At 38.2% G+C, this 15,135-nt stretch overlaps 1 protein-coding gene across 3 annotated transcripts in view; it reads right to left on the bottom strand.

The window, feature by feature from the left end:
- LOC136835492 (ATP-dependent RNA helicase DDX54) overlaps positions 1–15,135 on the bottom strand; it is a 241,468-nt gene that overhangs the window by 180,710 nt on the left and 45,623 nt on the right. For all 3 annotated transcript variants that reach the window (XM_067099067.1, XM_067099068.1, XM_067099069.1), the window contains exon 4: positions 10,097–10,264. In XM_067099067.1, the coding sequence (XP_066955168.1) occupies positions 10,097–10,264 (168 nt within the window). The remainder of the gene's footprint in view (positions 1–10,096; positions 10,265–15,135) is intronic.

Genomic DNA, 15,135 nt, shown 5'->3' with positions numbered 1-15,135 from the left:
GAATGCTGAAACTACATACACACAACTGTACAGTATATACAGGCAGTCCCCGGTTAACGGCGGGCTCGGTTAATGGCGATCTGTTTTACAGCACATGTCTAGCAACAAAAATTGGCAAGTTTCAACATAGAAAATCACTGCTTTCTGCTTATCGGCGCTGATACATACCAACAGAGGCGCCGATAACCGAAAATTGGCGCTTTTCGGTGCTGACAAGCCCCGAAAACTGCTGATTTTCGTTTATCGGCAATTTTCAGTTATCATCACACCCTCAGAATGGAACCCTAGCCAATAACCGGGGACTGCCTGTAATGTGTTGTAGAGCCAAAGGTCATAAACACAAAACAAAATTTTTAACACTTTTAAGCTTTCAAATTATTTTTTCAGTAAATTTCATTACTGTACATTATTTTCTATATCTTAACACTTGCTTTTATGTGATTTGACAATTTTTTTTTTATTGATTTCTGTATTTTTATAGCATTGCAATATTTGCTGCTGGCTGATGTAAAGATGCATAAACCGATATTAGTCAACTTCTATTTAACCTATTGTTTTTAAATAAAACCACTGTAAAGTAACAAAAAAAAAAAAGCCAACTCAAAATGACAAATTTTTAAAGTAATTTGTATTTTTCCTAACATACAAACCTGAGGTCTTTACACATGGGATTTACTTTCAGCACAAGCTAGAGCTGGCCGTTAACTTAAAACAAGGTGGATACAGCAGTCCCCAGTTAACGACGAGGGTTCCATTTCCGGCCGAGCGCCGCTAAGTGAAAATCACCACTAACCGAAAATAGGTGATAATATCACTGATAAACCACATAATGGCGCCATTAACTGGATACTGGCACTGCTAACTGGACATCAGCGCTGATAAACTGCTTACCGACGCTGATAAACCACTTACCAATGCCGGTAAACTGCTTACTAGTGCCAAAAATCAGTTAACAGCGTCGCTAGACAAGCGCCGTAAAACCGGGTCATTGTTAACCAATGCCACTGGTAAGCGGGGACTGCCTGTATTGGTAGCTGGTTACCAGACTTCCGGGACTTCGAATAAATGGAAGGTAATGTCACTGATTCAAAGATAAGCTTGGATGAACCCATATCAGGTAAAGCTGAAGATAACCAATGGGTCTGTTCAATGAATCTATTAATCCAAAAAGAGCTAGATTATAGACAGGATATTTAGTTATCTAGAATACCTGCATGCACGCCCGTTCAACACAAGACAGCTCGCTAACCGTTCCTTTAAAGAGTATAAAAGTGAAGGCAAGAGGCTAGTCCCACATACACACCCTCTTTTGCAGCTGTACACCTTAGGCGAGATGCTAACTGTCCTCAAGAGCTGGGAGATCTACACGACTGAAGAGCAGCCACCACAGAACCCAAGGAAACAGTCCAAGGATCTATAAGCAATGTCCCAAAGGTAAAAAGGAGGCGAATGTGGTCTGTTGTGACCGCATTCCCATCCTTAGTACCTGTCTGACAGGTTCTTCCTGAATGCTAGAGGCAGACCAATGCCCCTGACCTTATGAAATCTTACCCGGAACGTATTACTGTCCACCACATCAGCTGTGGAGTGGAATGGAGCTCCTAGACACCACTTCTTGGCCGAGCCAGAACCAAAAATAAGTTGCCAGCACTTACTTTGCAGGTGAAGTTCTAAGTGGTAATGCAGAAAGCCTTCGGGCACTTGGTAGCCTTTAGGGTCCTTAGAAACAGAATGCTCATACATTGTTGATCACCCGATGAATCAGGCAGAACGACGAGAAGTCGTACGCTCAAGACTTGAATCATGGATGTGAAAGATGTCTCCTAGATGCCAACAGCATCTGGAGTTCCTAGGAGGTCACTTATCCAAGTACTGACTAGCCCGAACGTTTCTAACCAGGGATGCGAAAGATGTCTCCTCAACATCAACAGCATCCAGTGTTCCCAGGAGGTCACCTATCCAAGTAGTGACCAGGCCCAACCATTGCTGAACTTTGCTGAATGGACAAGAAGCCATGTTTTCAACGTGGTAAGGTTGATGGCTGTTAAGCTCACGATCCGTAAGTAAGTAAGTATACCTTAGTTTAACCAGACCACTGAGCTGATTAACAGCTCTCCTAGGGCTGGCCTGAAGGATTAGATTTATTTTACATGGCTAAGAACCAATTGATTACCTAGCAACGGGACCTACAGCTTATTGTGGAATCCGAACCACATTATAGTGAGAAATGAATTTCTATCACCAGAAATAAATTCCTCTTATTCTTCATTGGTCGGTCGGAGGTTCGAACTCACAGCCAGCAGTGCTAGCTGAGAACGGAAACCACTCGCCCAACGAGGAACTATTCACGATCCATAAAGTTCCAGGATACTGAAGTGCATGATTGTGCCCTACAATAGAAATGGAGAAGGCTCGACTTTTGCAAATCCAACGTCAAAAGCTCGGGGTGATGAAGCAGCTCTTGCAGCTAAGACACACACACCCAAACTAAAATAACTGGCTGAATGAGGCTCGTTGGCGGCAGCTTCAATGGTAAGTCAGTTTCCTCCAGTCGCAATGTATTCTTCAACCCAACGTCTCTCGAAGGGTAAGAAATAAGATGGAGAAACTGTGATGCAACATACGATGATGAAAACAGCAAAGGAAAGCTTCCCGGGATTTCTCATCCTTCAAAACTGGAACGTGAAGAGGGGAGGGAGCGTAGAAACACCTGACCAACCCCTCCAACCCCCCCCAGACGAAGCAAAAACCGTAGACAAAACAGCTACTGGTCTTGGAGATGACTTGTCAAAATTGGGAACTCTGTCTAAAGGTCCTGCAACATCAATCTCCACTTCTTCCTCATGTCAAGAGAGAGGGGATCCATGCTGGAAGCCAAGCAGACACCTCGTGTGTCAGTTACGATTAATATTATTATTATTATTATTATTATTATTATTATTATTATTAAAACAGTTTAACCAGACCACTGAGCTGACTATCAGCTCACAGGGCTGGCTCGAATTATTTGGATGAAATTCCAGGTTTAGGCAAGAGGCCTAGCACTGGGAACAAATAGGTCAATTGGTATGGTGATGAATGAATGAAAATTAAATTAAAAACTCCACAAAGGCATACGCTCTCATAATGGAATATGCTGACACAATTATATATACATTTATATACTCAAGTTTTCATATATACTTACTAGAAAGGTACATTAAAATTCAGGATAAGTTCAGTAACATTTTAAAATTTAGTTTTTGAAAAATTCATTCGACGCCCTAAGGGTTTTTGTATTTTAATTATTTATTGTACTTTTATATATTTTATTGATTAAATCAAAGTTCCTCAGGAACATTACAATTGGAATTACTGAAAATGCAAAAGATTCTGACAAAATTTCCTTCGTTTTTCTTATTTCCAAGATTTGATAATCGCTGCAGGTTATATTTTGGATATTCACACAATACATGCTTGACTATTATCAACACTTTGCACTCTGGGCATTTGGGAGGAGGGCCAAATGGACTGTTCATTAAATGTCAATGTGTCAAAAGAGTATAGTCTATTTAAAGACACATCAGAAATACTTGTTTGTGTCTCTCTCTGATATGATGAACTCCATTTTCCAACACAGGATTTTAACTGTTTTAATTTATTATTTTCAGGTTCTTCATTCCATATATTTTGCCATTTACTTACAATGATTGTTTTTATATATCTTATGTAGTCACTAATAGGGATGTTTACATTAGCTCGTCATGTGGAAGAAGCGGTCCACTTCTGTAGCTGCTCTATCAGCCTCTTCATTTTCTTTAATCCCTGCCCATGTTGGATTGTAACTCTGAATGGTTTCTATAGCGCTTCTGGAGTAGCTATAAATCACAAAGTTATTAAATGAGGCTTCTTTAATTATTTTTATGGCTGATGTTATTACACATAACTCAGCTGTAAATGCTGAGACATTATCAGGTAGAGAGAATTGATACGTTTTGTCTTGGGACACCGAAGCATATCCCACTCCATGCAGAGACTTCGATCCATCTGTGTATATTGCGTAATGTGGACCTTTTCAAATAATATGTTCTACTGAATGTTGTCTATGGTGTTCTGGGGCACATGAGTAACTCTTTGGTAGATATTTTAAGTGTGTGCAAATTTTCATTTTATTCATACTCCAAGGAGGAGGTAATTTTACTATTGAAGGTATCTGTATATTTAAATTCAGTGACTCGAACAATCTTCTAGATCTAATTGGGAAAGGTGGTAAATGATTTTTAATAATACATCTCTTAATTCAAATATTTTTTTGGTTGGAGAATCACTTGTCTGAATTCTCAGGGCAATCTTCATTGGTACAAACTCTCTATGGAGAGACAGGGGTAGTACGCCACATTCAACTTGTAAAGATGACTTTGGTGATGATCGAAAGGTTCCTGACATATTCTAAGGCCTTTGTTATGAACTGGGTCTAACGTTTTCAGCGTTGTGTCTGACCCTGAGCTATATAATTTGCTTCCATAATCAAAGGTAAACAGCACTGTTGCTTCATACAGTACAGTAAGGGTATGTCTATTGGCTCCCCAAGTAGTGTTTGATAGTTTTTTAATTGGAGTTAATGCTCTTTTACATTCTGATTTCATGTAATGTGGGCTTTCCAGTTTAAGTGAGTATCAAATACTAATCCCAAAAATTTTGCAGTTTGGCCAATTGGTATGGAATAATTTCTGATTTTTAAATCTATTTCTTCACCTTTTTCACACTTTTTATTTTTATAAAACATTACTACTTGAGTCTTTTGTAGAGATAATTTAAAGCCTACTGATGAGGTCCATTCATCTATTTTGATTAGTTTTATTAATGATTTGCTCTGCATGTTTTATGTGAGATGCTGAATAATATATGGCAAAATCATCCATATAAAGGTTACTTTTAATTCCAATAGGTAAATTATTACTTATGTCATTTGTTGCTAAAGTAATCAGCGTCCCACTAAGGACGCTTCTTTGTGGAACACCATTTTCAAGTGAAAATGTACTTGACAATACATCATCAATTCAAACTTGAAAAGTGCAATTTGTCAGAAGTTGTGGATCAACCTGGGTAAATGTCCACGGATGCTGTTTTTATGTAACATTTTTAATATTGCATATCTCCATGTAGTATCACATGCCTTTTCAATGTCAAAAAAAAAACAGCTATAGTAATTTGTTTTCGTTCAAATCCTCTTTGTATGTGGTCTTCTAAGCTAGATGAAGAATCAAATGTAGATCTGCCACCCTGTGATTATTTTCTCGAATGTGCCATGTTAGCTGAGCATTTACCATTTTCTCTAGTAATTTGCATAAGCAACTTATTAAAGAAACTGGTTTGTAATTGTTTACATTACTGGGATCCTTTCCAGTTAGGGATAGGCATAATTATAGCTTTACACCATTCATTCGGAAATAAATTTCAAAGCCATAAGTGATTATAAAACTGTAATAAGTATGACTTTGCCAAAGGTGCTGAATGGCAGATCATTTCAAAACAAACACTGTCACCTCCAGGGGCAGATTTATTGCTGTTCAACAGAGAAAATTCCAACTCTTCCATATAAAATTTCCTATTATATTATATACAGTATCTTCTATTGTTTCAAAATTTATTGTTATCAATTCTATACTATTTTTCTTTGTGCAGAAGTGTTCATCTACATTATTATCACTACTTACTTTTGCTAAGTTTTCTCCGATTACTTTACTTATTTCTTTAGGATCTAGTATTCTTTTTCCATCTTTTAATATGGCATGTCTAGGGGGTTTAACATGGGTACCATTTATTTTCCTGAATTTTTCCCATATTTTTTGTATGGGAGTATTATTAGCGAGATCTGATACATATTTCCTCCATGAAATGATTCTTCCTTGAATTACTTCTTTAAATTTTGCAGATATTTTGTTATATAGAGGCTTTAATGTATCAATTTCTAATAACAGTTTTTGTAAATTTTCTTCTAATAATGTAATATTTTATTTATCTTACTGAACCTTCTACTCAAATTACTGTATCTAAATGTCTTCCAATTTAATGTTTTATTTTTATTAATTACTGTATTAGTTTTTCAGACCACCATGGGACTTTGTGTTTTGGTGGATGAGATTTTGATTTTGGTATCGCTTTATCAGCAGCATTTTTAATGAAATCACCAAGAAACCTATTTGTTTCATTACGATCTTATATATACTCAAACGGTGGGATATTCCTAGTGTGGAATTCATATAGCTCCCAATCTGCTTTATAATGTTATATTGAGGGACATGCTTGGTGGGATTATTTTGTAACAGTGAAATTAATACAGGTTGACCATCACTAATCCGGCATCATTGGGACCTAGAGGGTGCTGGATTAGCCATTTTGCTGGATTAGCCATTTATTAGGCTACAATACACGAAACACAGTAGCTAAGCACCTCATCCTAGAATAAAATATCCCATAAATCAGTACAAGTTGGTTAATAAAGAAAAGACAATTATCAAATACAGGTAGTGCTCAAGTTACGATAATTCGACTTACGATATTTCGAGTTTACAATGGGGTTAGCAATTAATACAGATACGAAAATATTTAGGAAATATTTTTAGATTTTGTGCAGGCGCAGGCAGCAAGAGAGACCAACTTACAATAGACCAACTTCTTTTCCTCCATCTCTTTATTCCATCTGCTAGTTAAAAAAGTAAGAGAGAATGATAAAAGTATTGTTAGTAACGTTATACTTTTGCGTAAATGTGTACAGCCATAAACAACCGAAGGGAAACTGTTGTTTTGCTAATAATCGTATCGGATAACAACTGTTGTGCTTGTATTTCAACCATTGTACGGTAATACACAATTACTGTAGTTATATTACAAATGACGTTAAGTACTGTACAATAGGACTGAAATATTTTTTACACTATACTCTTGTTCGCTTTGGAGAAAAGATCGGCAGGGAAATATACTGCTACAGTAACTTTAACCTGCAAGTTGTAGCTGAAGCTGAGAAAACAATATTCAAGCTGCTAATGACTATAAATTATCATGCATCGGCATCATGGATGAAACTCGACTGTAAATAAAGCTGGAGAGAATGTATTTTAATCAAAACTACTGGGCATGAAAGAATACAAATTACTACTGTTTTTCGCCGATAAAAGATAAATACGTAAAGCTCGTATTATGATGAAATCAAGAGAAAAGTGAATGGAATCTTGATTTTTTTTTACTCAAAAAAAAAAAAAAAAAAAAAAAAAAAAAAAAAAAAAAAAACGGCCAGCCGTGATTCCCGCAAACGTCATATATTAACGGAAAAATAGCTAAATTAATTTCACATCGAGACCTATTTAAGTTATATTTCGACTTAAAAGCACTTCGTACAACGAAAAATATCCTTGTCCCAAATAAATAAAGTATCCATATTCATTTACGCTAACTAGAAGCAAGAAAAGCGCTTTGAACTTGGTTAAATGCAGCGATATTGATTCCCAAAACAAAACATTGATTGCAATTTATAATACAAAAGCAATATGAAAATATATGCGATTGGAAACAATGTAGTAAAGCATAACTTTTTAAAAGATCCATGAAAAAGATGCACATTCGTTATGTTGATGTTTGTAAAATACTGTTAATATGTGAATAGAGTTCAGCATAATGTAAGCTAGGCTAGCAGTTTGTTGATGCAGCACACTGCGCCACCAAATCGAAGCGGCCGGCGACCGAGTTAGCGCAGCGACCCGGGAAATTTGAAAATTGGTGCGGAAACATTAGAAATTACTCCAGCCGAAATTTGTGCCAGATTACTGATTGTTCTGGACTACTGATTGCCGGATTAGTGATGGTCAACCTGTACCGGGAAATGATCACTGGTATGCAAGTCATCAACTGTACTCCAATCCAATCTGTCTACTATGCTTGTTGTACATAGAGTTAACTCTATACTGAAGAAAAAATTCTATGTGTTTTTGAAAAATATGTGCTAATTTCATCATCATTTATACAGCAAATGTCGTATGAATCCATGAATTCTATTTTACTTCCTGCTCTATTTGAGTTTGTACAATTATAGTCCCACATCAGGTTGAGAGTATTAAAACACCTACTATTAATGTAGGTTCCTTGGCATTATTAAGTGATTCTTTAAGTTTATCTTGAATCCTCTCACTTTCAGTTCCAATTTAGCCTCTTTATTGACATCCCTGTTCTTTCTTGTAACATTTTCAATTCCGGATTGTGTATGTAATACATGCATTCTTTGGATCTTGCATGATGACTCTGCCCATAGTTTACACACTTAGGTTCACTACACTTCCATTGTGTGGTATGTTCAGTAGATCCACAATAAGTGCATGCCAGTTCATTACGACAATTTTTCTTTGTGTGCCCATACTAACTGCAATTTTGACACTGTAGTGGTTTTGGGAGATATGGTCTTAACTCTCTGTTTTGGCCTAAAATTTTTATTTTTTGAGGTAGATCTTCACCCTCAAATTTTATTTTTGCCATTTTTAATATTTGTTTATTGTTTTTTTTTTTTTACTTGGTACAACATATACCTCACTATCCTGGACCTTGGGGTATCTCTTTTCGAGAGAGTCTAATAGCATTTTCTTTTCAACTAGTTCATTGTTATTTTCAAGAAGTACAATGGTACCCTGAATGCTGTTCATAGTATTGTGTTTTTCCACTTTTACATTAATATTTTCTATATTTTTCAAAGACAAATATTCTTCAGACTGACTTTTCGTTGTGGCTTCTATAAGCCAAGTCTTCTCTTTTATATGTCTGAATGACATTTCTGTTGTTGGATGCCTATTTAATAAATAATTTTCGAATTCTAAAGCTGAGTCAAGGTTGGGTCATGACAGTGCTTAGGTTTTTTTGGTCTAGTAAATGGTATTGAATGCTTTAATACAACTCTGACTTTTGTGAGTTGAGTTTTCCTTGTAACAGTCCATATACTGTACATGCCAGAAGTCGTAGGGAGGTTTGATGGGTTCGCCATAAAACAAAAAATATAAGTTTGGTCCAGGATGAGGTCCCTCTCACCAGGGAGGCCTAAATGGGGGTGGAGCAATACTGTTACCCACAGTGGTAACTGCCCTGGGATTCTCACCTAGATATACACCATACCCACAGTGCCTTAAGGGTTGTCAGTCCATTGAGATCAGACCCAGCACTGAGGGCATGGCTTGGCATAAAAATTTCCCCTCACTCAACCACGCCGGGTACTCTAGTTGCCTTCCAACTCCACCCTCCATCAAGTTAAAAGAGCAGTGAATTCTGTAATCCAATGCTATCCCAGTCATCAACAAAGAGGAAGGGAAGGGGAAAATTAATAGGACAAAGAGTAAAAAAGTTACAGGTCCCAATGTTTGATTGAACCCACAGCAGAGAGAATAGGCATAAGAGAGCATACTCTCCCTGCAGTGGATCCCTAAGCCACCCCCCCTTGTCAAGGGGTTGGGATCAGGGGGGAGAAGAAAGGCAAGAACAGATAAAGTAGACTTAAGGCCAGCCCTGGCTAACTGCCTACAGAGTCTGTTGGCCCCTTGCTTCTTCCAAGATTTAACAAAATTGTTCATTTTCTAATCAGACCACTCCTTGCCTTCCTCACAAGAAGAAAAAACATATTCATACCCTCTACAGGCAGCACACACTGTATGAGTACCATGTTCAATCAAGAACATCTGGTTTACATAACACTCATTCCTACAAAACCTAACACTCATCTCTGCTTACTGTACATGATGTAATGCACAAAAAGGAAAAAACACAAAACTATAAAACAGCCAAAAAACCACAGAATGCCAAAAACAGTGTAACTGATGAGCCAGAACGAAGAATTCTGACAAGAACATAAACATTTGAATGCCACCTGGTGGGGGAACAGGTGATTACTAGACAGTCCATCCGAGTCGCCCAAGAGCTATTTTTCTTTTCAATGCAGATCACACTACTGGCGCAAAGATGTAAGCTGATTTTGACAGTAGGTAAGATTTATTCCAAATAATTTATCTATAAGCAAACTCCTGCAGTGTTAATTTTTGAGACATAACAGGAAATAAGGAGACTTAAAACTTCTTTATATAATTACCTGTAAAGCTAATTCCCTTGTTGGGGATAGGATGAGAGCACGGGCTCCAGTCTTTGCGGTGTGTTCTTGTAATTTTTCAAACATTGGTATGAGAAAACAAGCAGTTTTTCCACTCCCTGTTCTTGCCATAGCTACAACATCTCTACCCATTAAAACTAGAGGTAATGTCTGAAAGATTAAAAAAAGGCAACAATTAAATCAAATGTTACAGAATAGCAACTCCTTCTAATGAAATTCTTAACAAAATAAATTAATAAGAAATCCACTAATTAAAGAATGAACATCACTACAATATAAAGTATTTACCATGTGTAATATTAAACATCTCCAAAAAAAAATAATTAAACATGTGCACTTACTGCTGATACTTGCTTGGATTAAGATTAAAAATGATTATGGTTATCAAAACTATAATGCTGTCTAGTAAAACATGCACGTCCTTTGTAGCTTGATCTGCCACTAAAAGAGTAAGCAGACATTCAAAATTGACAAAACCACCAGAGTCGTACAAGTAGTTGGTTAGCAAGTATAGTACTGTAATTCCAGGTTACATCCTCAAAGGAGGAAACCACCACCCCACTTTTCACATGTAAGGTATATGAGAACTCAAAACTTTCATTGTGAAAAATTTAAAGAGGGGATGAGGACTGACCAATTGTAGGTTTATCTGGTATCATCACTACCAAGCTCACTCATGCCAAGAGGAGACAGGGAGGGTTGGAGTAGGGCTTGTAGAGTTAGAAAAAGATAAGATCAATTACATTGAATACACTAAATGAATAACAAGCCTCTTTCACGTAAAGTTAAGATTTGCATATTTTTCATTTAACAAGGAGTTCAGAGTTGCACTTTTTACATGTTTGTTATTTGTTTGCATACTTTTATCATGTTTCTCATTTAATGAACAATTCATTACTGAGTTCTTTTTGTGTTTCTTAATAAAAGTGGAGTTCACGATTATTGCTTAATTTATAGTGCAACATTGCTTGATGATTTATGATTATCAAGAAATCTATGAGATGACTGGTAGCAAGGAGGAGTGGAAAATGAAGGGGATATGAGAGTTGGTAGAGAGAAACACCAGAAAGAAAAAATAAAAACAACCTTGGACTAATACCTCCCACTATAAAATAATGGATACACTAAATACTGAATGAAGAAATGCACTGAAATTAAGTTATAGGCTTCTTTCAAATACAGCTCAGAAATGTGTTTATATCGGTTAAATGTGGCATTGCAGGAATGAGTTTTTATCATGCCTTTCATATAATTAAAACAAAACTGACTAAAAATTTTTTCTCTGCAATTTAATTTGGATGATGACTAGCCATTACTGAGAAAATAAGCAATTGCCACTGCTCACAGAAACAGTTTAGTAAGGCCATGCAGACTGAGATCGGTTACAGATTATAACCTCATAGGATGCAGACAGTTGAATCAGTCCGAAGACGGATCACAAAGAGGGGTTTCAAGGCCTCAATAGATCTGGATGTCTTACTTCCACATTTTCCATCTTCCTGTCCTCAAACAAGTTCCTAGAGCTTGTGTCACTTTTCTCACTATGTGCACTGTTTCTAGTAGCACACTCTTCTGCAAGAGTCCTGAAGCTACTTTGGCATCTAGATTTTCCAGATTCATTTTCATGGATCTTGGGATCGTGCCTAGTGTTCCTATGATTATGGGTACAATTTCCACTGGCATATCCCATATCCTTCTTATTTTGATTTTCAGGTCTTGATACTTATCAATTTTTTCTCTTTCTTTCTCATCTACTCTGGTGTTCCATGGTATTGCCTCATCAATGAGTCATACTTTCTTCTTGATTTGTTATTCAATGTCACGTGAGATCCATTGGCACGTATCACCCTATCTGTTCTGATACCACAGTCCCAGAGGATCTTTGCTTGATCGTTTTTTATCGCTCCCTCAGGTTGGTTTCATACCACTTACTACTTCAGCTTATTTTTTTTTTTTTTTTGGTCTATCACAGTCATCCTATTCGACTGGGTGGTTTTATAGTGTGGGGTTCCGGGTTGCAGAATGCCTCCTTAGGAGTCCATCACTTTTCTCACTATGTGCGCTATTTCTAGTAGCACACTTTTCTGCATGAGTCCTGGAGCTACTTCAGCAACTAGTTTTTCCTGATTCCTTTTCAGCTATTATTACTATTATTATTATTATTATTATTATTATTATTATTATTATTATTATTATTATCATTCAAAGGAAGAAGACTCTCTTTGAGGCATGTTTTGTTGAATAAAATGGCTGCATTTTGTGAATTGATTTTATACTGAGTTTTCTCAATTCTTCTAATAATTTGCTTTTCCTGCACATCAATATTAGTCAATAATTGTCCAATGTTCCTATGTTGATGGATGAAACAGCATATTTCTTACAGATGAAATTCTTTATTCTAAAGCATTACAGCAGGTTACCAAAACCTGGGATGTAAATCCGTAGTTTTCCTGATGGTATTTTGGTGGTATTTCTTCTTTTTCCTTTTTCTGATGTCTGTCTGGTATTTTCAGTACTTTTTCCATTGACAAGTTTCGACCAGCTCGATGGTCATCTTCTGGACGTTGGGATGAGTCTGGAGACACAGGGCACTCGTGGCGGTATATATAGGGGATCTCAGATCAGGTTGATTTTTCATTGGCTGCCTGAGGCGATTCTCCTCGGGTGAAGTCTCCTCTCACGCGGTGATGGTTGTATGCACTCTTGCGTGCATGTGCTGGGGTGCACATTAATGAGCGTATTGTTCGTAGGGTTGCTGCCCGCAGATGGACGTTCCTGATTGGTTCGCTCATCCAGGGTGCCAGTAGGTGCCGCCCTTCCCGCTGATGTCGGGAGGAGGAAGGTCTCCTGTGTAGTATCGAGACTTGGCTTCTCTCTCCCGATGTGTAGGGCTTCCAGGAGGCGAAGGTGGTGATGGTCGGTCGCTTGATCTACTATCCCGATGTTGGGGATAATGTCATTCCTTTCTCTTCTCAGGTTATGAGCAGTCCTGGTGTGATTAAATATGGCACCCTCCTGGGCATGACAGGAGATCCACTTGGAGAAGCGAATGGTAGTCATACGGATGTAAGAGCCAAGGCACTCTCGGATGGGGCATTTGTATAAACAGGCTACATTGGTTTTCTTCAAGGGATCCTGCTTGAGGGGGGGCCTTCCACACCCACAGTTGTCTCAACTTCACCACTGAATACAGCCACGATCGTCGCCTCCCCTTCCTTGACGTCCTCATCAAGCAACAGGAGGAGCGCTTCATCACGAAGGTGTATACGAAACCTACGAACCTGGGCATGTTTCTAAATGGAGAGAGTGAGTGCCCCGAGAGATATGAGCAATCCGCCATCAATGCCTTTGTCTGAAGAGCTCTGTCGCACTGCTCCTCCTGGACTGACACCCATGGAGAGCTGGAACGTGCTGCCCAGATCCTCATCAATAATGGACACACGAATTGGGAGGTAGACAAGTGCATTAGAGGAGCCGTGAACAGATGGTGCCATCAGGAACTTCGCCCCGACACCTCTGATGACATCAAACTTTTTTACTCAGGAAAATTCCATAAAGGATACAAAGATGAACACGTCCTCAGGACCATCACTGAGGGTAACATCAGCCCGTCCAATCCCGTTAAGAAAATTAAACTCATCATATTCAACAAGAATAAGAAAACCAGTAGCCTGGTGATGAGAAATAACCCGGGCCCCCCTCAAGCAGGATCCCTTAAAGAAAACCAACGTAGTCTACTGATACAAATGCCCCGTCCGAGAGTGCCTTGGCTCTTACATCCATATGACTAACATGCACTTCTCCAAGAGGATCTCCTGTCATGCCCAGGAGGGTGCCATATTTAATCACACCAGGACTGCTCATCACCTGAGAATAAAAAGGAATGACATTATCCCCAACATCGGGTTAATAGATCAAGCGACCGACCATCACCGCCTCTGCCTCCTGGAAGCCCTACATATCGGGAGAGAGAAGCCAAGTCTTGATACTACACAGGAGACCTTCCTCCTCCCGACATCGGCATGAAGGGCGGCACCTACTGGCACCCTGGATGAGCGAACCAATCAGGAACGTCCTTCTGCGGGCAGCAACCCTACAAACAATACCCTCAGTGCACTCCAGCGCACGCACGCAAGAGCACATACAACCATCACCGCCTGAGAGGAGACTTCACCCGAGGAGAATTGCCTCAGGCAGCCAATGAAAAATCGACCTGATCTGAGACCCCCTATATATACCGCCACGAGTGCCCTGTGTCTCCAGACTCATCCCAACGTCCAGAAGATGACCATCGAGCTGGTCGAAACTTGTCAACAAAAAAAAATACTGAAAATACCTGACAGATTTAAGAAAAAGAAAAAAGAAATATCACTGAAAATACCACCAGGAATACCTACGGATTTACATCCCAGGTTTCAGTAACCTGCTGTAATGCTTTAGAATAAAGAAATTCATCTGTAAGAAATACGCTGTTTCATCCATCAAAATATGAGCACTGGACAATTACTGACTAATACTGATGTGCAGGAAAAGCAAATTATTAGAAGAATTGAGAAAACTCAGTATAAAATCAATTTACAAAATGCAGCCATATTATTATTATTAGAAGAATTGAGAAAACTCAGTATAAAATCAATTCACAAAATGCAGCCATATTATTATTATTATTATTGTTATTCAGAAGGTCAACCCTATTCATATGGAACAAGCCCACAGGGGCCACTGACTTGAAATTCAAACTTCCAAAGAATTGGTGTTCACTAGAAGGTAAGAAAAGGCAAAGGGAAACAGAGGAAGAAGAGATTTCACTTATTAAAAAGAAAATAGATTAATAAAAAGATAAAAATGAATTAAAATGCAAGGAGAATGGCATTAGGGTACTGATGCATTGCATCTTTGCTTGAACTTTTGTAGTTCCAATTGCATGACATCCTCAGGGAAACTGTTCCACAGTCCAATGGTGTGAGGAATAAAGGACCTCTGGAACTGAGAAGTTCAACAGCGAGGCACATTTACTACAT

The sequence above is a fragment of the Macrobrachium rosenbergii genome, chromosome 55, assembly GCF_040412425.1.
Source record: "Macrobrachium rosenbergii isolate ZJJX-2024 chromosome 55, ASM4041242v1, whole genome shotgun sequence".
Taxonomy (NCBI): domain Eukaryota; kingdom Metazoa; phylum Arthropoda; class Malacostraca; order Decapoda; family Palaemonidae; genus Macrobrachium; species Macrobrachium rosenbergii.
The sequence above is the reverse complement of the archived record's forward strand: the minus strand, read 5'-3'. Positions and strand labels throughout refer to the sequence as shown.